At 45.9% G+C, this 21,984-nt stretch overlaps 2 protein-coding genes across 2 annotated transcripts in view; both read left to right on the forward strand.

Moving 5' to 3' along the window:
* PARD6G (par-6 family cell polarity regulator gamma) overlaps positions 1-9,725 on the forward strand; it is a gene marked incomplete at its 5' end in the record, with an annotated part of 66,637 nt that extends 56,912 nt beyond the window's left edge. Inside the window, one exon of the mRNA XM_084260425.1 lies at positions 8,546-9,725. Coding sequence (XP_084116551.1) covers positions 8,546-9,405 — 860 coding nt within the window. The 3' untranslated portion in view covers positions 9,406-9,725. The remainder of the gene's footprint in view (positions 1-8,545) is intronic.
* Positions 9,726-12,536: 2,811 nt separating this feature from the next.
* BLOC1S4 (biogenesis of lysosomal organelles complex 1 subunit 4) lies at positions 12,537-19,666 on the forward strand. The gene is made up of 5 exons (XM_084260576.1): positions 12,537-12,768; positions 13,288-13,359; positions 14,577-14,678; positions 15,808-15,942; positions 19,311-19,666. The coding sequence occupies exons 1-5, from the start codon at positions 12,553-12,555 to the stop codon at positions 19,407-19,409; spliced, it is 624 nt and encodes a 207-aa protein (XP_084116702.1). The 5' UTR covers positions 12,537-12,552; the 3' UTR covers positions 19,410-19,666.
* The last annotated feature ends 2,318 nt before the right edge of the window (positions 19,667-21,984 follow it).

Raw genomic sequence — 21,984 nt, forward strand, 5'->3', positions numbered from 1 at the left:
TTTTTGTTGTTTCTTTTCAGAGGTATAGAACTTGTAATCTGAATTAATATATTCCTGAAGTGACTTTGATTGTTTTTAAATACTTGCAGGGTTTTTTTCCACAAATACAGCAGTTGTGAAAAACAGAATGGTATCTTCTCAAACTTTCTATTTGCTTCAATCTATCAACTCTGTTTACCTTTCTTATCTTCCAAACTTTGGAAAAATAACTGTTTTTCTACTGAGAAGCACTTACATTCAGTGCTCACGGAATACTTGATGAAATCCCCTTTTTTGTGTCATTAATAAGATTTTTATTGTATCTGCAGTGTGTAGTAAGAGTTTATTAGAGTTTGGTCTCTCATTTAGCTTCCTTTTGTTTCGCTTTGCATTACATACACATTGTCTTTCGGAAAGAAGAGATTCCCTTTGTGCCTGTACGGGGCACAGATGGTGTTCCTCTCAACTGTCTGATCTTCTGAGGGAATAGAAGAGGTACCTTAAGTTTGTTGCAGCTCAAAAATGGAGTGAGTGAAATAAAATAATTAAAGGGTTTGCTTTTTAATAACTTTAGCCTGTAAAGTTTAGAATGATGACTTGCTGAAGAGATTGCAGGTAATTATACCTTGGAGGGTGGTGGTTGGGGTTGGGGGAGATTTTAAAAAAAATCTTTTGGTTTTTTTTTTTCCTAAGCATCTAGATTGATAGCCCTCCCATTTTGATATCATCAGCTGAATGCACATCATTTTTGATGGCTGCTGGGAGGTGTTGGGTACATGGTGGTAGGCTCCCATTTGTCGGGCTCTGGCCAGGATCCTGCTTGCAGAATACATCACAGATCCATGTCTGCTGCTGGGTGCCCACTCCTCAGCGCTGACCAGTCTGGGAAGCCATCTCACCAGTAAACCCCATGACCTTAGGTCAAATGGAATAAGGGTTGATGGCTGAGATGTGCAAGAGAAACATGACTTCCCCAACTCCTCACTGACACCCTGCAGGAGAGGGCAAATATTAACTCACACTTAAAAACCAAAACCAAACACAGAAACAGCCCACACACAAATAAAACACAAAACCCAAATGAAGCCAAAGCCCAAACCCCAGGACTTTCTAATGCTGCAATAACATAACCTTAACATAATGTGGTTTGTGGAAGGAAACAAAGGAGAGAGGGGCTGTTTCTGTCATGTTTTAGAGTAGACATCACATAGGAAACTTAGAGGAAGAAGCCCCTGGCAATCCTAGTAAACACTGTCCACTCCTTCACCTGTAAAATCTGTGGGGTTCTATAGCTGGCTTTTGGACTGCTTTGGCGAGCTGGGTTTGGATGTTTCCAAGGGCAAGGATAGCTTTGGGAGGTACAGGCCTGGGTGCTTGCTTACATTTGGCAGCACCCTTCTCCCAAGGGTTTCGTGGGGCAAACCTGCACGTCACCTGAGCAACAGCTTTTGCTCCTTTGGAGAGGTGCAGAGAGTCTTCTGAGAAATCAGGAGGTTCAGCAAGGGAACAGTGGCCTCTGATGACAAGAAGTGAGAAGTGCAGGAGGCCGCACCAGCAGTGGCAGCCTGAATTCCTCAGGGGTTGTCCCCATCCTCGAGGGCAGCAGCCTAAAAACGTTTCTCCTGAGTGTCTGACACAGAAAAGGAGCCTGAGCCTAATGCAGTTCCAGCTGCACTTGCTGTAACACGCTAGGCCAAGGGGCAAAATCACCTTCACTTTCTTGAGAGAGGGCAGGATATTTTGTGTTTGTAAACATGCTGGGAGTAGTGTCCCTCAGATTTTAATCCTTACCCTACTAAACTTCCTGAGTAGGAAGGCAAATTTACCATGTTGTTACTGAGTCACTGTAGAAGGAAGGTTGTCTTTTGGAAAACTACTAGGTTTAGCAGGGGCTAGACTGGCGCAGGACAGTGGTATCAAATTTTCTTTCTAGTGCAGCTGTTTGGTGAAATTTCTTTTCTAAAACATGTAATTTAGTTTACAGTGTACAAACAAGTGTTTGGAAAGCTTTGTTTCAGAAACTAAAGAATTGAGATCAGGGATATCAAGGATAATGTGCTCTCTTGATAGTTTGAACTTGTCTCCTTTGATCTTGTTGGTGCTTCAAAAGCCCTGTTGAATGTCATAGACAACTGTGTAAGGTTTAGGTAGTCTTCTAAACATGGATGAGATTGAGCCCAGTTCCTCCATACCCGGTGATGTGAAGGGAGAGAGAGAAGCATATGTGTGTATGTGTGTCTGCATGTGTGGGATATACTACTTGACTTTGGATAGAATAGCAGCTACAATTACTTTGCCTACTGTGTTTGTCAGATTGGTTCACCCAGAGGTTGCTGGCAGCAGCAATAGCTGGATTTATTTTTTTTTTAATATTCCTGTAACACGCAGAATGCAATGTTAGCATTCAGATAACCTTATTTCCCCTCCTGTTAAATACTCCTTGATGAGTGATATTGGCACTGGACCTCCCCCCAAGCCACAGTTCACTTCATATCTGTTTCCTCTTACATCCTTTTTCATGCGGTCAGCCTTACAGGTTGCAAAAGAGAGACTATCTGCTCGTTTGTTGCCTGACTGCTTTCACAGATGCTTCTGGTTTTGAGTTTTCTGAGAAAGGACATGCTGGATACAACTTGTGTCAAACATGGACAGTGTTTATAGCTGGGACACAGAAAGGCAGAAGGGTTAAACGTGACACGCTCCCTTGAAACGGTTTTGTGACTGCTGCTAACTTAATGCTCAGTAATAGAGATCTGTTGGATGGAGGGGTTACCCTTCAGTATTAATGACTCATTGGCCTCCTTCCCAAGCTGCCTGAAGTGCTGCTCTCCCTAGTGGAAGTAATTTTGTCTTTGAAGTACTTTCCAGAGCTGTCAACTAATGTTCCACGGTTCCCAGAGGAAATAATAAGCCATGAGTGCATGTACACTGAAAATGTAGAGTCTGAAATGAACTGTTCCTATAGGAGCCTGGCAGTCTGCTTCTCTGTGGAATTCAGCTTGTTTATACAATCTTATCTGGCTAAGCTTTGGTATTTCATCTGGCAGGCAGTTCCTATGAAAAGCAGCTGTCCAAGCAGTGGGAGTGGTGCTCCTGGTGGTTTTTTTCAGAAGGTCTGTAATTTCTTGTTTCATGTAAATTAAAGAAATACAATACTCTCTTGGCTACAACCAGATGCTCTAAGCAGTTTTCTTTCCCTTGTAAATAGCCCTTTAAGTACGTTCTGCTGTTATGTGCCATATGACTTAACGATAAGATTCATGATGCCCACCAGGAAGGTATAATGTATCTGGCAGAGTCACAGGCTGACTGCAGCATTGTTAGGAGAGCGCCTCAGAGATGTTACCATCTATAACTTTCTAGATACAATTTTAAAAATAATAATCTGCTAGTAAAATACCCATACTTGGAAGCGAAAACATCATTTAATGGGTTTTACAGTTGATGAACAAGTGGAGGTAGTTCCACCAAAAAAAAAAAGGCCCCACCATTACTGTTATCAAAGAGCACAGATACATCTCTCCGTGGAGAGATCTGTAGCATAGATGTTCTCTGACAGAAAGGCCCTCACTGGTAAGTAAGTAAGTAGTGACAACTCAAAATAAAAGAATAAACGCACACATACTGACAGAAAGGATGTAGCCAAAATGCTCAAGGTTTTAAATAACTGCTTGCCAGATAACAAAATGTTTCTTAAAACATACCAAAAACTCTGAAGCTTTTGGGGAGAGGAGTTGCAGTAACATTCCGTGCCTAGAGAAGAGCTTGAGGTTGGGGTTGGTTTGGTTTCTGGCTTGGGTTTGGTTTGTTGGTTGTTTTTTTTGTGTGTAGCCTTCAGTTGCAGTTTCAAGTAGGACAGAACTGGAAAGCTGAGGATTTCTTCTCTAGCTGTGGTAAAAAAGTTCCTGTTCCCATCTCTTTACAGGAACAGTGTTTTCAGTAGAAAGCAAATTATGGGCATGAGTAACATTTAAGTCCAAACCTCCCAAAGTTTAACAATTATCTGTCCAGCTCATAGCACATCTTTTCCTGAAAGCACCACGTCTCCTGCGTGAAACCCTCCATATATTCTGCCCCATTCTGAGGAATGGGACTCGTATTCACCACCAAAATGACCAAGTCTCCCTCTGTCACCTGCACATAACATGTCACCCTGGCCTGGTTGGTGGCAGGAGAGCACAGCACCCTGTGGAACAGGAGGCTGGAAGCACTGTGCGCGGGTGCTGCTACAGGCACCTGTGCCGGTACGCACGCGGGTTGCTGTAGCCTCTTCGCTCTGCAGTGGGAGAATTTGATACTGCAGCAAATGGAACATGAAAAACGAGCTCTGTCTGGTTCCATATGGGATACACTGGTCTTCCCTGAGCCCTCGTGGTCAGCTCCATTAGCTGAAGTAGCATTCTGGCTTGCAATCCTGTCTGGTGCAGTAACTCAAAACCCAGGAACAAGTTACTGGCCTTCAATGAAATGGTGTCACTGTAAATTATGCAGTGATACAGTGTTCGTTTCAGTCTGACATGTGGAACCCAAGCCCTGGATTCCTGGAATCAGGTACTGCACCACTGTTTCACCACCTCACAGCTGATACAAGGGAGTCACATTGGCTGACTTCTCTCGGCTCCTTCATGAGGAAGGAAGCTTTTTTATTATTAATTTGCTAGGGATCAGTGACTTTCTCTGATGTTAAACTTAAGTATACTTTGCTTTATCCCTGCAGCAAGAGTAGTGGCTCTGAATAGGGTGTGTGTATGTGTGGGGATGTTTTCTTCTGGGTTTGTGTGGTTTAACTTCTTTATTTTAGGGTGAACTCCCAAGCAAGTGTAACTGGTAGTGAGCAGGTCACCTTCAATACACATAATGCAATAACCCCTGTATTGTCAAGGAGAATGTATTGTATACGTTTAACTTTTTCTAGAAAATGGAGTTAATTGGTGTATTTTTTTGTAGAAGCTCTTGAAATTAGCTGTCATTCCTCAAACCCATAATAGGTTTTAACAGTTTTACCTGTTTAAAACTGGGATGTCATCTTGTTCATGTATAATCCTGTTTAGGGTCAGAGTTGGAAACTACTGCCTTAACACTATTTTAAAAACAAAAAATCAACCCCCCCCAAAAAAAATCCAGTCATCAGCAGGGCACAGACATCCTTTTATCCTGCTCCAGCCCTGAAATACTATGTCCAAGACTATTAATTGTCCAACACTGAAAGCAGTCTGTGTAACTTGCCATGTAATCCCTGCTTCTGCCTGGTACTTGTTTGGAGGAAAAAGGTAACATTTTTGTGGTAAGATGGGGTTTTTTTGTTGTTGGAGGAGGTGGTGGTTTTGAAGCTACTCAGAGGTTAGGAATGCTGGCAATCATCTGGGGAGACGGATGAGTGGGCTGAGCGCAGGTGAGGAGGTCACAGGCACCAACCAACCACTTCTGTGCCATTGCCCCACTGGAGGCTCAGCCAAGGGCGGCTGCTTCAGAACTGCCTGGTCTCTGTCAGGAGTTACCACTGTGCTTCTCCTGTGACGTGACTGATGGATCATCACAAACCTGCAGTTGTGAGAATTAATTCTCTGGGTTGTTGTTAATTGAAGGGGAAGAAAACATTGCGGCCCACAACTCTTCCCAGGTGAATTATTGCATGAAGCCTTTGCAAGACGGCCTTAAAGTAATTCCCTATCACTGGACTAACACAGAACTAGCAGAGAGGGAGATACCAGGTACCGGAGTGTTTCCAGGGAACAGCAGATGGGTAACTAGGGCACGTGTTTCATTTTACCTGCAGGCCAGTAAACTGCACTCGCCAATCCAATTCTCCGAGTCCTTAAGGGATGGATGCAGTTTGGAGTTTGGTTTGCCAGATACTGCAAGACAGTTTTAAACACATAAACTCACATATAATTTTAATTGCTACCTTAAGCTGAAATTTTGGGATAAAGGCTGTCTTGGGCTTTAGTGTGCAGCTCTACTGTTCCACAGCGCTACGTTTCAAGTGAGGTAGAATTTTGATTCTGTATCTAAATCCTCAAGTGGTTTTCATAGGACTATCACAGAAATTTGCCAGTGAATTGTGAGGGCGAGCAGGGGTGAGCATTTGAGACTGTGGAGATGAGAGGCATCTCTTGTGGATCCATACTTGACAAGGAAAAAAAAATATTTGTTGCCCACCATCAAAATCACCCATCAAAACTTGAAGTCTAGGTGAAAGTAGATGGTGGGGGGGAAAGAAAATAAAATTAATAAACCAGGCTTTGGCTGCCACTAGTGGCTTGTGTGTTCAAAAGAGCAGACACTTGCACTGGCTCTGCTCACCAGGTGGACCTGAGAAGGTGCTATCTCCACACCATCACTGTTTTGCTGCAAATACACTTCCAGGAACCAGTTGGAAGCTTCTCATGTTTGGGTGACTTTAAGGACTTGTGCCTCAGTAGTCTAACACAGTAGGTCCTTTGTAGTTGGTACAGGTCTGAACAGCCTGGGAGGGGAGAGAAGAGGCAAGTATGAAGTTAAGCACCACAGACTTGTACCAGTAGGGCCTTTATTTCACAGCAGCTTTTCCTGCAGGGTGACCTCCTAGGTGCCTTGTGATGTCCTCAGTGCTAGTATAGCCAATGGAAATAAGTTTTAGGAGAATGAAGAAATTGTCTTCCTCCCAAATGTGGGATTTTTTTGTTTGGTTTTGTTTTTCCCTGTGCCAAGGACTGTGTAGGATCACAGAATAATTTAGGCTGGTGGGGGCCCCTGGAGGCCAGTGAATTGAACACCCTGCTCTGAGCAGGCACAGTTAGATCAGGTTGCTCCTCAGCACTTGATTGTGTCTCCTTTGAGTTGTGTAACTTAAAGTCACTTAATTGACGTCTGCTGATAATATGCCTTGAAAGCTGACTTGAGTATGACACCTTGGAAGGAAAAAAGTAATTATAAGCTTATTTACTAACATTGTTTTTCAACCATTATCAGATAGAGGTATCGTTTTACTTTCTCAAACATTATGCTACAGGGTTAATTTGTCAGAGAGAAAATTTTCTTAGTGGCAGTTCTGTAATTGTGTTTTTGTATTTTGCTGCTCTTCTCCAACAGAAACTAGCAGACTTTCAGTTTATTCTGATCTGAAAAGCGTTAGCATGCTTAACCCCACAGTGAAATAATCTTTCAGCTAATGCAGGCTTCATGTTTAACATGTGCACAGTATTTTTCATGTGAAATGCTGTGGTGCATTTTGTACACTAACAGCTTCCTGATCATGCAAAGCACAACACAAACTCCTCATGGAATAACCAGCCATATTATTTGGCTGGTTGAAAGTTGATCACTTTGCAAGTGCCTTTCAGATACAGAAAAGTGAAATATTTAAGTAGTTCCTGAAGCAGCAGACTCTACAAAGGCTGCTTTCCTCTGTGGGTCTTTCTCTCTAGGGCAGGAGTGTGTGTGTGAGTCCATGTCTGTTCTGTGATCCTCAGAGTAGGGCCTAGGCAGCAGAGTAGTTTCTCTCTCCCTGCTTTTCTCATTTCTGGGGCCACTTTGTTACACAGAACTTCTTTGGAACTTTGGTGCTTTTAGCACTTTTTGTTGCTGTCAAATTCAGCTGAAATAAAGTAAAATACTCCAAAGAGAAAAGTGGTGTACCAAGAGATGCATATTAACATGAAATCCTTATGGAAAAAAGATTGGCTACAAACCACAGATCCAGCTACTCTGTCACATCCCGCTTCCATGTTTGTACCTAAGTTCTGCTGTAAGTTAAGGGCTGTATTGAAATACTCCCCCATTTAGACTTTTGTAAGTTAGGAGGGCATACACTCCTTGTCCACTTGAGAGGTATGTGTGCAGTTACAATCCAACCCTGGAAATAGTCTCACATCTAAGAAGGCATATGAGGCCTCCAGCTGCAAGTCATTGCATTCTGCAGCTGACAACAGGAATCAGGAATCAGAAGTCTTTCTCCCTAAAAATATGGAAGAAATATAGATTGTCATTGAAAGCAACTCATTTATTCAGAAATTGTGCTGATGGACATAAAATGAAAGAATAGTTACAGTAAGCAGATGTGAGCAACAAAGCTGAGGAAGGCTCTAGAGCACAAGTCTTAGGAGGAGCAGCTGAAGGGGCTGAGGTTGTTTAGCCTGGAGAAGAGGAGGCTGACCTTATTGTTCCCTACAGCTACCTGAAAGGAGGTTGTAGCCAGGTGGGTATTGGTCTTTTCTCCCAAGTAACAAGTGATTGGACAAGAGGAAATGGCCTTAGGTGGTGCAAGTGGAGGTTTAGATTGGGTAAACCCTTCTCCAGAAGGGTTGTGAATCCCTGGAACTGGCTGCTCAATGAAGTGGTTGGGTCCCCATCCCCGGAGGCATTGAAAAGACACATAGACGTGGTGCTTAGGGACATGGTTTAGTGGTGGACGTGATGATGATCTTAAAGGTCTCTTCCAAGCTAAGCAGTCCTGTGATCCTGTAATTCATTTGGTTCCGCCACCCCCCATTGTTAGGATACTGGCTTCGCTGCACCAGACTTCAGAAAGAGATCCTTTGTAGGCTGAATTGCTCTGTGTGACTCATGGGTACTGTTTCTCTTTCAGATGAAGTTGACTACAGTAACTTTGGGACCAACACGCTGTCGAGGAAGAAGAAGGCGCTGGTGACGCTCCGCAATGACAACCTCCGCCGGCGTCCTCACATCAACATCAGCATGCCTCATGACTTCCGGCCCGTGTCCTCCATCATCGACGTGGACATCCTTCCCGAGACGCACAGGAGAGTCAGGCTGTACCGGCACGGCTGCGAGAAGCCCCTGGGCTTCTACATTCGCGACGGCACCAGCGTCAGGGTTACTCCTCACGGGCTGGAGAAGGTACCCGGCATCTTCATCTCCCGCATGGTCCCGGGGGGCTTAGCGGAGAGCACGGGCTTGCTGGCCGTGAACGACGAAGTCCTGGAAGTTAATGGCATCGAAGTGGCGGGAAAGACTCTCGACCAAGTCACAGACATGATGATCGCCAACAGCCATAACCTTATCATCACAGTCAAGCCAGCAAACCAGAGGAACAATATTATTCGGAGCAGCAGGATGTCTGGGAGCTCTGGCCAGTCTACAGACAGCACTGCTAGCCACCATAGCTTGCCTACGTCTCACGTGCTGCAGAACTTCCACCCTGATGAAATGGAGAGCGACGAGGAGGCTGACATTGTCATCGAGGGCGGTCTGGAGCCACAGCACATTCCCAAACTGCACAGCCTTACTTCCAGTAGCCTCTCTCGTATCAATGGCAGCAGCCTTAGCCACAGACTTCAAAGGGACCTGGTGCTCAACAACAACTCTGGCCGAGAAAGCAACGGCAACATCCACAAACTACTCAGTTCCTTAAAAACTGATCCCAGACACAGCCTGGTTATCCCCAGAGGAGGTATCGAGGAGGATGGAACAGTCATTACACTTTAATGGCGATTCCCACAACTCTCTTTTCAGTCTTAAGTGCCAACTGGGACAATGGACTCTTGCAACACGTTGTGCACAAACCAGAGCGCTGGTATTCTCATAGACCTCATGGGTGCAGAAAATTGTTGCTTTCTAGGAAATGTGGCATCTGGAGCTAGACATAAAACTGTCATGCAGTGCAGAATTTGTCAGGAGAAAGCTGGAGTGTAAAACCCTGGTTTATGTCCCAGCCCTGAAGTGAGAGCACAGATTTGTTTCAGTTGGTATAAATCTTGGTGTCCCTCTGGGCTGCCAGTGGCAGTGCTGCATGCTCGGGTTTGAACGCACGGGTGCATGTAGGCAGGTTAGATCTTAGCAGCAGCAGGCGTGCCTGTTTGAAGTGGAATCTGGTTTTCTTCTAATACTGGTTTACAGAGCGTGCTGCTTCCTAGCCATCCCATCTCATGCCCTGACACACAGACCTGCCGCTAACTTACTGACACCCTCTTTGCAACCTTGTGTCTGATCCAGACAAGCTCCCTAGAGGTAGAGGTTTCCTGCTCCCCTGGTAACAACGTTAGGGAGATGATGCACACGTGTTTTCCGAACTTTTCTCTTTTTTTTTCCACTTACTGCCCCGCCCGCAGCCCGAGGCGCGGGGCGGGAGGACGGTGCCGCTATTGCTGTGAGGTCAGCACCACCCGCTGGTGACAGGCGGGCCTGCCTGCAGCACACAGCCGTGCTGCACCGGGAGAGCCAACGGCTCCCTAAGGGCTTAAAGATCGGTTCAGCACCATTGTGCGCTAACGTATTCCTTTCCAGTATTTATTAGATAATACCTCTTTCAGGTAAACATCCCCCCCCCCCAATCATCTCTTTTTTTCTGTCAGTGTCGTGGTTCATGGGGAATGTTTGGGATGCAAGTGAGAAAGCAACAAAAGTGGGAGAGGGTGCTTGGATGGTCCCCTTCATCTCAGAGCCAGCACAGGTCCTCGCTGTACCTTTGGGGCACCCTTACGTCCACAGCGGCTTTCCTTGCAAAAGATTGGCCGGTCGCTGTACAGAGGAGGGGTGCAGACTCCTGCCTTAGATCAGTTCTGTTTGGCTTTTGGACTCTTGTAGTAATCATCAAGCTTAGTGTCTACCCAGGATTTCTAGAAACTGGACGTTTGAGATGGTCAGACATCTCTGCTGGATGCTGGCTGGCGGGTAACCGCCTGCTTCTGAACATGCCCTGAATTGGAGTCCTCTAATCCAAAGTGTTTTGTTATGTCTCAATCAGTGTAAGGAGCAAAGTATAAATGTTTTACCGTGTATTTTTCTACTTTTTAGCTTGTGTCGTTTTCTTTTTGTTTTTAACTTTGTAGTATATTAAAGCTTTTTTTTTTTATATATGGTGGAATAGACATTTCTTACATGTTGTATGGATATGAGAATCCAGAAGTCTCGTTGTGGAAAAAAAAAGTTACATTCCATTTTGGAATCTGTAATGCCTGGACAAAGGATGTGCTGACTAATTCATTGTCGCTAATTTAGTATACCTGTGGAACAACCAGTCTTCTGCTCATTGTTTAATATGTTTGGGACGTTGAACTTAGTTTATTTCTTTTAGATTTGCTTTAAAAGTTTATTTTACAAATCCTTTCACTTTAATTAAACCTCTTCTAGGTATCACAGCAGTTATAGAGCTGTACGTATTTTTCCCAGCACAGTAAGAATAGAACATTGATCCTGTTCATCATAAAACTGTTTGTACTTTACCAAAGGTTTTTTTTTTAAAAAAAAAGCTGAATTTTGATGCAGTAAAAAAAAACATGAATAGCTGGATGTGCTTCAGTCACTCAGACCATCTTATCAGGAAAATTTTGTTACACCTTAAATAAGACTACTTTTATGAATAAGTGGATTGTCTGGCTGAAGTTACTCATTTTACCTTATTTAACTGATGAAAACGTGACCTCTCTGCAATAAAATGTGCACTGTCTTACTCTTGTGCTATATCCTTTCCCCCATGCTCAAGCACACCTTTCTGTGGGAATGTCAGCAGTGTGGTTTCCGTGGGGCTCTTTTCCTGTACCTGTAGGGTTGTTGTTGCTGCTGAGACGGAGTTTCTTTCCACAGTGTTTATTCCCGATACAGCTTTTACCAGAGGGGGCCGTTGTGGTGATTCCCATGGGAACCAGGAAGTTTGCTGTGCTCATAGCAGAGCAGGGCTTGCTTCAAACCTCGTGGCCTTGAGGACTTGGGGTAGTTCTGCCTCCTTGGAGAAAGCCCGTGATACCTCTGGGGTGGCGATGCACTGCACCCCTTTGTCCAGAGACAGCTGGGTCGCTGTCTGAAGTGTTTTAGAACGAAATATCCAACGTGTTCAGCTAATGCATCCCAGGGTTTAGGAAACAGTCAGCAGTGTGAAGTACCGTACCTAAGGCTTCAGTGCTGAGCCCCTGGTAGCTCCAAAGCGCATCCATCGGTACTTCGTCACCCATTTGCAAGGCGGCTTTCACGTGTGCGGTGCTCGTTTGCCTCGGGTGAGGGGGAAAAGCCACCCCACCCCCTTGCCTTCTGGTTTTGCACGCACCGCAGGGGTAGCGAAGTCGCGCCGCGCCGGGTGTCGTTGTAAGCTGAGCTGCAGCCTGACAGCCGAAACCGTTTAGGTTCTGCGCACCGGGGGTCCTTCCGGAGCGACGTTAAATCGCTGAAGGGGGCTTTGGACGTGGGCGCCCGAGGGCAGAGAGGCGCGGCAGCCCCCCTCAAAGGCCAAGCCCCCCTCAAAGGCCCAGCCCACCCCCCCCCGGGAGGGCGCTCGCAGCAGGGGCGGCGCCTCTGGCTGTGCCGGTCCGCACGCAGGGCAGGGACGCGCCGCCAGGCGGGTGGGGGGTTCGGTGGAGACAGCCCGGGCTCCCGCCTCGGGCCAGCGACAGGCGCGGCCTGAGGAGCACGGCTCTCCAGCAGACAGACGCCAAAACGGCTCCTCGCTGCGTGGCCGCCGGCGAGACAAGCGCCTGTGCCCGGCCCCGGTGCCGCAGCGCCTCCCTCCTTGCTGCCGGGGCCTCGGGGTGGGGGAGGCCGCAGGCCGGGCCGCTCCCAGCCCCGCCCCTCGCTGGCGCGCCTGCGCCGGCCCCGCTCACGTGAGCGCCGCCCCGCGGGGTGAAGGCTGAGGGGCGGGCTGGCATGGCGGCTGCTGGCGAGGGTGAGGGGGTCGGGGCTGTCACCGACCAGCCGGGCGCCTGCCCCGGCGCGGACAGCGGGAACGTCTCCCAGAGCCACAGCAGCGCCTCAGGCCTCGGGGAGCCGGAGGATGAGGACGCCTCGGAGGCGTCGCTCAGCGCCACGGCGGCCGCCTATTCCGCGTACCTGCTCGCCGACCGCAGCCTCTTCAGCGAGGAGGTGAGGGGCCGCCGCCGGGGGGGGACACGACGGGCGCTCCGCAGCGTCCCTGTGTCACGGCCCAGTGGACTCCCCGGGGAGGGGGAGCAGCGGCGGGCTCGTCTCTGGCAGCGGCGTGCCCGGTTCGCGCAACGAGGCTGTCCCGGCCGCGTCGGGGGGCAGCCGGGGCGGGCGAGGCGCGTCGGCGGGGGGCAGGGCGGCCCTCTGAAGCGGCCCGGCCTGGCCCCGTCGGGGGGAGCGGGGCGACTCGACAGGCTGCGCCCGTTATGCGGCCGCGGCGCTCGGTGGCGGTGTTGGCGAGACGGGATCTACCGGTGTGTCCGGGCACGTCCGCTTAGTGCGGCCAGCAGCGGCAAGGCTGTGGGTGTCCTGTGCAGCTGGCTGAGGGCTGGCTGGTGGCTGCGCTACCGGGTTTGGGCTGGGAGGCTCCGGGGTTCTTTTTTGGGGGTGGGCTGAGGAGGTGGGAGGGGTGGTGGTGGTGGTGGTTTCAGCCCTTCTAAAGGTATTTCTGTTTTACAGATAGACAGCTTAGACAAGAGCCTGGAAGACTTGCTGACCAGAGTGGATGAGTTTGTGGGGATGCTGGACATGGTACGTGGAGCTGGCGTGGAGCTGTGTCTCCCCAGGCCAGAGTGCAGCTTGGTGTTTGCTGTCCCGCAGGAAACCACGAGATGGGCAGCGGCCTCTGGGCCAGGCGGGCGGGCTCTGGCCTGAAAACACACCTGATGAGCCCCCAACTCCTGGGTGAAAAACTGTAAGCTTCCACGTTGGAGCAAAAGGGGCCTGGATAACTATAAACCTGCATATCCACCTAGTTCTGTTTGCATAGTCGTCCTTTGTATATGTGGCACCCTTTCTGAGCGGCGTAAGGCTCCATACCTAACAGGGCAGTGCACCACTCTGCATCTCCTTTGACAAAACCTGGTCTCTCTGCATTCAAAGTATCTAGTCAGAGTTGCCAGACCTCCACAGATAGATTTGCCTTTAGGGGATCTTTCTTACCCTTTCATCAGAAAGGCAACTTTGTTTTGGCCCTCACATGGGAGGGGACCTGAATGGAAAGTTTCCATAGGCTGCCACTGGTATACAGGCTGTATTTTAAAGCACGTGTCATTTTCTGTGCTATTGGAAGGGGAACTTTATTTTCTTTTAAATCAATACACAGGAAAATACTGTGGCCTGACTTCTTTAATTAGTGAAGATGAAGAATTTCACAGGTAGTGCAACTTAAGTAAAGCTTTTAGTTTAATTTGTTTGGTTCTTTAGCATGTCATGGGAAATGTGCCATCCTTAGTTCTGATAAGGCTGAGGAAAACTATTTTTAATAGAATTATGAAGGTAAATAAACAGTAAATACATTTTGTTGAAAGGCTTTTACTAAACTTAGATTAGATATTAGGGAGAAGTTTTTACAGAGCGAGTGGTGAGGTGCTGGAACAGGCTGCCCAGAGAGGTGGTGGAAGCCCCATCCCTGGAGGTGCTCAAGGCCAGGTTGGATGGGGCCCTGGGCAGCCTTGTGTAGATCCAGGCTTGGAGGTTGGTGGCCCTGCCTGTGGCAGGGGGGTTGGAGCTCTATGATCCTTGGGGTTCCTTCCAACCCAGACCATTCTATGATTATATGAAACTGTACAAATCAGTAAGTTTATTGGTTTTACTCTTGTACTCTAATCCTAATGTTAATTAGTATTTTTAAACTATGAGTTTTTCTCTGTTAATTGGAGCACAGTTCTGGCTTCCAGAATAAAATCTGCTACTTAATATGTTGGTTTATTCATCGACTTTTGCATTATTTCTTCTAACCGCTTTAGATACGAAGTGATTCCTCTCAAGTTGTCAATGAAAGCCTACCTCAGATTTACACAAAAGCCACAGAAATGAGACACATCTATAGGAAGATTGACAAGCTAGAGGTAGGTATTTGATATCTTCTAGATGTATTCCATTTCTCAGTGGGGGGAAGGACTGACAGCGTGCTCTAATCGTGTGTCTTGTGCAGGTGGAGTGAATTTAGATCCATTCTCATAGAGTCACAGAACCCTCTGGGTTGGACAGGACCTTAAGAGATCATCTAATCCCTTGCTCTCTATGTCCAGTCAGGGTTCAATGTTTCTGGGTTAATGAGAACACAGTGTATTAAAAGTTTCTGGAGGCTGTAGGCATTCTAAACCAAAATGTCTTTAAAAAACCAAACACACACCTTTTTTGGTTTTTAATTCTACTGCTTCTTTGTGGGGATCTTATTAATGTTTATAAATATCTGAAGTGTGGGACACAGGGGGAAATGGCCAGCCTCTTTTCAGTGGTCTGTGGGGACAGGACAAGGGGCAATGGCTGCAAGTTGGAGCACAGGAAGTTCCACACCAACATGTGGAAGAACTTTTTCCCAGTGAGGGTGACAGAGCCCTGGCACAGGCTGCCCAGGGAGGTGGTGGAGTCTCCTTCTCTGGAGATATTCAAGACCCGTCTGGACGCCTCCCTGTGTGATCTGTCCTAGGGAGCTGCTTTGGCAGGGGGGTTGGACTTGATGATCTCTGGAGCTCCCTTCCAACCCCTACAATTCTGTGGTTCTGCTTGAAGCCAGAGAGCCTCTTGCTTTTTTCAGGCAGTCGTAGCACCACTTGTTCTTTTGTATCTTTCAAAGTTACTGTCTTGGGAGCTATTTGGAGATGAGTAGAGTGGGAGGTCTGCTGATCCCTGGCAAAGCTTCAGAACTGTGCTTCAGGTCCTTGGTCTTTTAGTAGAAAGGCAGGTAGAAGTCTCAGTTATTTGAAAGAGAAATAGGAAAAGGAAGACTGATTGATTTATTTATTTATTACATTATATTTAAGCTGTCTATGCAGCCTTTTAAGTATCTCAGCTTTTAGCAATAAAAGAGAGTTGTAGGTGGAAGGGGAATAGATGGCAGTGAGTTTTTTGACTCCTCATTTACATAGTGGAGCTTTCTCCACTGTTGTGCAATGCATAATGCTGGTTTAACTTGTTAGTGAAAAAGCTGGATTTCTTTTGTTTTGTTGGTGGTTTTTCTTCCCTCCACGCTAGGCTTTTGTGAAGATGGTTGGAAATAGCGTGGCTGGACTGGAAGAACGGGTGGTAAAGGCAGAAACAGACCTTGGAGCCTTTCCAAGCACCTTCAAGAAAATCTTGCACACAATCAGCATGCCATCCTTCCTTAATGTAAGTAAACTCTGCTTATCGTGGGATCAGCTGAGTCGCTCTGCTTACCAGAGTGGATGATTAAAATAAGAGTTAAGTTTGTTGCACACACATCTGAGTTTAACTGTGAAGCTTTCATGTGCTGTATTAGGATTTTTTGTAAAGTTCTCAGGCTTTAAAAAAAAACCAAAACAAATAAAGGCAAAAACCAAAACACTTTGGAGCTTCAGAATTACAAATTCTTGCAAGGGTTTGTATAACTTTGCAAAATAAGGGTGAATGCACAAGGAAGGGAACAGGAAGGGCACCAACAAGCCTTTATATCTTTATATTAAATCACATAGGAAGAGCCTGTACAGACAGTACTGCTACAGGATCATGCTGCCCTGAGAATATCACTGCAGAAGTGTGACCAAAAAAGGAAATGAAAGTTACACCTCGCAGTATTTTTAAAATAAAGGCTCTGCTTATGCTCAGTCCACAGGGTTCAGTAATCACACAAGCCCCTTGTTAAACTTCCAAAGGGTGCAGGGCTTTTTTCTGCTTTTCCTCATTACTGCATGTGGACTGTTTCTCTACAGAAGGCTTGAAGTGCAGGTTTCAAGCAGATGCTATACCTAGCCTGGAATGCTGGCACTGTGCCCTAATTTTAAAATAACCTTGTGGTTAAAAAAAATAATTAAAAAAAAAAGAAATCTTCTGAGCCACCTGATGTTTCTTGGCATCACCTGCCAGTGCACCATTTGTAAGTGCTCCTGTTTGCATCTTGTCAGCTCCCAGATTCTTTTCCTTATCTTCTCCTATATTCACCCTGTTGTAGCTCAGGTTTCTGTACCATAATGCTGGCAAGAATGCTGAAATAAAATAGGTCTGCAGAGGTGGAGAGGAAGATGGCTGTGACTGTCTGAAGTATTTGTGGTCCTACATACTGCAAGCACGTGTGGCAGCAGAGAAGAATAGTTGTGACAGTAATACATATTGTCTTGGTAAGGCTTAGTTCAGGAAACCTGTTCTTCACTGCTATTTCCTGTTTACTCTTTGTTAGTTAACTTTTCATTCTGTCAATCTCTTCAGTGTTGAAGTTCAGAGTGATGGGTTTTGGTTTTTTTTTTTTTTTTTTAAAAAAAGAACCCCCAGAGCTGTTATTTATGGGCAAATTGCAAAAAAACCCCAACAGTCACAGTTGTCTTGCAGGTTATTCAACAGTCTTTCCCATTTTGCTGCTACAAACAGTTGCCAACCACAGACAGAATCACAATCTTCAGTTGAAAAATTTGCAAGTTCTAATGAGGTGCTTTTTCAGTGTTGCATGGGGCCACTGTGTCAGCTCAGCAGATTTTCCACAGCTAACAAGGTGTAAAGGCTTGGAAAGCCTCAGGAACCGAACCTGGCAGGTCCTGTGGTTTCTTGGTTTGCATTTCCAGCCCTCAGAACTTCCTGCTGTTAATGATTACCTGAAAGGCAGGTCGCTGTTCCACAGAGGTACTGAGTAAGTACCTCATGTAAGTAAGTAAAACATCTGCTTTCACTAGTAAACACACCGTGTCTGAATGAAAATGCCTACAGAGGGTTCTTCTCGTGCCTGACATGCAGGTACCTCACTCAATGGATGAGCCCCTTGGACAAGAAGGCTCTACCAGTGTTGGGGCTTTCACTGTAGTTGTAGCTCACGTTTCCCTGTTAGAATTTTAACTGAGTCAAGTCCCCCTGGCGTATCTTTGTGACCTGTCCCCTTGACATACCTGTCTCTTTACCTCTTAAGCTGTATATCTGCAATCTCACTTTCAGGTTTTGCCCCAAGCTCTTCCCATGTGAGTGTAGTGTGAAGTGCAGTACTTAAGGTTCCTAATATCATGAAAGGTGTAGGCTCTTTCAAAAGGGGGAAAAATTATGTCTGTTAAGCAGCTGCAAAAATAACTGTTCATAAAGCTGTACTTGGGCAGCTGTGGGTACCGTGCCTGCCTGGGAATTTCTTCACCAGACTGAAATCATTCCCTTCCTGCCCAGATGTGAATATGGGGCCTCTTAAATTGGTGCCACGAGTTGCAGAGTGCCCCTGGCCTTGGCTTGCCTTGCTTGCAGTACGGGATAGGAAATACTTTTTAAACACAGAACTGTAATTGCAAAGGTTGTTTTCACATGTGGCAAAATTTCTGATACTGAGACCATTGGTAGTGTCCACTATGCATAGTGGTCACCATAGATCTGATCTTTGCTTATGTTTTGCATTGCATTCCAACTTAAAAGCCAAACCAGCCATTTCAGAGAAATTAATGATGCCATAAATTTAAGACAAATATAATTTGAATGTCATAATTGAGTAATTTTTATATCACAGGAGAATATGCACTTATCTTATCTGGAGTACAAGTATACAGCTCCACTGAGTACAGGAAAAATACTGCTTAGGTGTTTTGCAGTAATGCTTAATTCTGTCCTCAGTTTGGGACCATAAAAGCATTCCAAACCCCAAGTACACTGGTGGTATTTCCTGTGCTTTGAACTTGGCTGGTGAAGACTAATTTCCTCATCCCAGGACAGGCAGAAAAGTACCTGAAGATGGGTTTCAGCACACAGATAACTGAGTGTGCTGCAAAATAATTCATCGAGGTCTTTCATGAGCCCAGAAGAATTTTCAGTGGAGGAGAAGTCCTGGTTTCCAGCCTCCTGTTGAAGGCTGTGCGCTGGAAACTCGCGCTCTGGCTCCGCGTTGCGGCGCCGATGGCGCGCGGCAGGGCTGGCGCGGTAGGCGGTGGCGGCCCATGCTGTTGTATCCGAGCCGTTTGGCCCGGCACAACAATGTGCAGTTGGTATTTGAGAGACCCATGTGCTTCCCCTGGAGAGTTCTCAGGGTTAACAGCTCTTTTCCAGTCCACTGCTGTGTTACCTTTAATGGTATGTCATGGTACATCCCTTCTGATGTACACTTGCTGAAGCAGCTCAGCAGGAGCAGCAACCTTCTCCAAAGGGACATTGCCTGGCTGTGTTTCCATACAGAGACTCTTTTCGGTAAGTTAGCTCCGAGGCAGTGGCTGAGGAGAACTCAGAGGCCAGAGCAGGACAGGTGAAGGTGCGTGGCTTTGGAAGGATGAAGGTTACAGCGACTCTGCTGCTGGCTGGGAGATGCTGCTCTTTGGCTCCTGTGAAGCTGGCATATCACTGGCCTTGCAGGCCTGTGTCTGCTCAGTGGTGGGATGGCAAAAGTCAAAAGCTGCTGTTCTTCACTGACATCAGTTAATCAGGTGCCAGATGAATCTGGGCTACGATTAAAATTTCCCAAAGGAGACATGCCTTTAAAACTTCCCTTGTTTTGTGTTTTAGCTCTGTTGCCTTTGCTTTAAAACTTGCTTTTTTTTAAGGTGGTGAAAAATAAACATATCTAATTGCAGAAATCATCTTCCTCACGACAACAACAGACACGCTATGAACCTCCAGTCCTCTTCAAGACTGAAGACTACTTTCCATGTCTTAATGAAGCACCTTATTGATGACTTTTGCATTGGGATTGATAAGAGTCATCCAGACTAGAGACAGCCAAGTGAACAAAAGAAATGCTAACCTCAAAACAGCTGCATTTCTGAGTGTTACTGATGGCATATTGCCATTCTGATTCTCATTGTCTTCCCTGGGGCAGTATTTTCAGGTAATCCTTGTTTGTGTATGTTATTTCAAAAGTCTTCCTAAAACACAGTATAAATTTTCAGATTATATTGGGGAAAGAAAGTCAGAATATTTCTGCATTGGGTTTTTGGGGTTTTTTTTTAATAGGGAAATAATAGGAAGCAGACTTTTATATGTAAAATCTTTTTAACACGTGAATAAGTATCTGTGCTGATACAAGTGTAAATAGCTATACCATGAGGATATCTTTTTTTTTTTTTTCCTAATGTATTGATGGAGGTGAAAGAAAAACTATGCATAAAATCATCCAAGTTTTGGAACCTGTTCCCTGCACTTTGTACAGAGAAATGCCCCGGATTTGGGTGCACTGATTACAAGGGGAGGACTTGGAAGATCAGTGAGGAGTCAAGGACATGGCTCAATGGATGTGATCTGGTTCCAGTGTCCTGCCCCTGATGATGATTATCAGGTCACAGTGACCTCAGCTTCTAATTGTTGCAGCATTTATTTCATGTGTAGCCAGGTGGGATATATATATATATATATATATATATATATATATATGTATATCCCAAACCTGTCAAAAAGAAAAGGTATCAGATTTGAGGCAGGGATGTCCCCGGACTGAGTCTCAATCAGGCGCCTCTCCAGACTCTCCCCTTCACAACCCTCCATGCCGTTACTGAGGCTCCCTGTGCTGATTGCAGTGTGAGTATATTACCAATAAACTAATACTTATCTAATCCCTGTTGTAGTCTTGCATTTCACCTGATGGTATCGAGCTGCACTGGTGTTTCTGAGAACCTTTTTGCCTACAGACTTGTATAATACCTAGCAGATGTTAATCATAAATTGTTGTGTTCTTCTGAACAATAACTTTAACCTCTGCTGTTTCATTTCCAGTGTAACTCACTACAAAGATACCTCTTCTCTGTAAGATGTATGTGTAGGTATGGTAAAAGCTCCAGGCACAAGGTACATCACGAGGTATGACTGTTAGAGGTCCACATTTTTCATAGCTCCTGGACAAAAATCAACGTGATCTGTCTTCCCTAAATATTTAGGTATATGGTAAACTATGCCTAGACTTCATTGTTTGTATTTAATTATTTTTGGACCTGTACATTCTGTTATTCTCTTGAGCAATGCTACTGCAGGTGCTGTAAAGCCTAAAATTACAGAAGGGTGGGTATTACTGACATGAGAAGCAGCAGATTGATTTACCTGACCAAATAAAATAATGAGTTGTGTTTTAAAGATGCACTGGATTGATTGATGTGTTCAAAATCCCTAGCAGTTCATTACTCCTGCTGGCCATAACCCTCAGGGTTAAGTAGTTATACATGCAATACTAAGAAATTAATAGCAAGTTTAACTTGGATTCTGTCCTGCACAGGGACTGTTTCCAAATGCTAAGATCTCAGATTGTACAGGGTCGAAGTGGAACACCTTGCAGAACAAGAGCAAGATAACCTACATCTATGAAGAAAACTTTACATTTGAAAATGGTAGAAATTGTCAGGTTCCCTTACAAGGAGGAGGAAAAAAAAAAAAAAGTGCTGACAGTTTAACACTCCCTCAGTTTTCCCAGGAAACAAGTTGTGCTCATGGAGCAGGTACCATGAAAGCCCTGTGCACCCCGACAGTGGCCCTGCCTCGAAACACCAACATCCCTGCTAGAGGTAGCGATGGTCAAAGAGGATGCTCTTCCCATATCTGGGGTTAGGTCTGTCCAGCCACTGCCCCTAAATCCATCAGGAATGAGGAGTCTTCGGCTGCTGGGGCTCACAGCTTTCTGGGAGCCAGGCTGCAGCGTCCAGGCTGCAGCCTCGGGGCTCTGTCCACTCCCCTGCTTCTGGTGATTCTACTTTAAGCCGGTGGGTGGTAGTACAGCCTAAAGGTTCATACCAGAGCTCAGAGAGGGAGGGAACTTTATTTGCCTTCTTGCTCGAGGCTGTCTGCTTACCAGCTTTTAATGCTGGTGATTTTTACGGTTTTGTGGAACTGTGTAAGTAGTTTGTGTCTTAGAAGTGCTGAGTAACACACAAAGAGGGGAAAAAGGGAGCAGCAGATACTGGTCCTGGGCAGCCCTGGTGAGACAGAGCGCGGGCACCTGTGGCTGTGTAGTTTGAAAACGAAACACTGCAGAGCTGCCTTTGGAGTCAGACCAGGCAAAGCAAACAGACAGGATGCTTTGGCTTTCCAAAAATCCACGTGAAAGACTCAAAATGTCACTTAATTTTTGTCAACTTCCATATTGGCTGCACATTATTTGGTGGACTATTAGTTTAAGTAATAGAGGAAAAAGACATTATCATTACACAAATAGTCAAATTATGATGCTTTTAGTCCGATGTGCTGTCTATACAGGATCTTGAATATGAGTCTTTGAAAAAGCATATTGAAAATGTGGGTGTATACATGAGCTGACAGAGCTAAGAA

This window comes from Gallinula chloropus (assembly GCF_964237585.1).
Source record: "Gallinula chloropus genome assembly, chromosome: 2".
Taxonomy (NCBI): Eukaryota; Metazoa; Chordata; class Aves; order Gruiformes; family Rallidae; genus Gallinula; species Gallinula chloropus.

Excerpts from the sequence above, each read along its gene's own strand:
- BLOC1S4 (XM_084260576.1), top strand. The coding sequence starts at position 12,553 with ATGGCGGCTGCTGGCGAGGGTGAGGGGGTCGGGGCTGTCACCGACCAG. Across the intron at positions 13,360-14,576 it reads TTGTGGGGATGCTGGACATG|ATACGAAGTGATTCCTCTCA; the intron begins GTACGTGGAGCT and ends TAACCGCTTTAG. Across the intron at positions 15,943-19,310 it reads GCATGCCATCCTTCCTTAAT|AAATCATCTTCCTCACGACA; the intron begins GTAAGTAAACTC and ends ATCTAATTGCAG.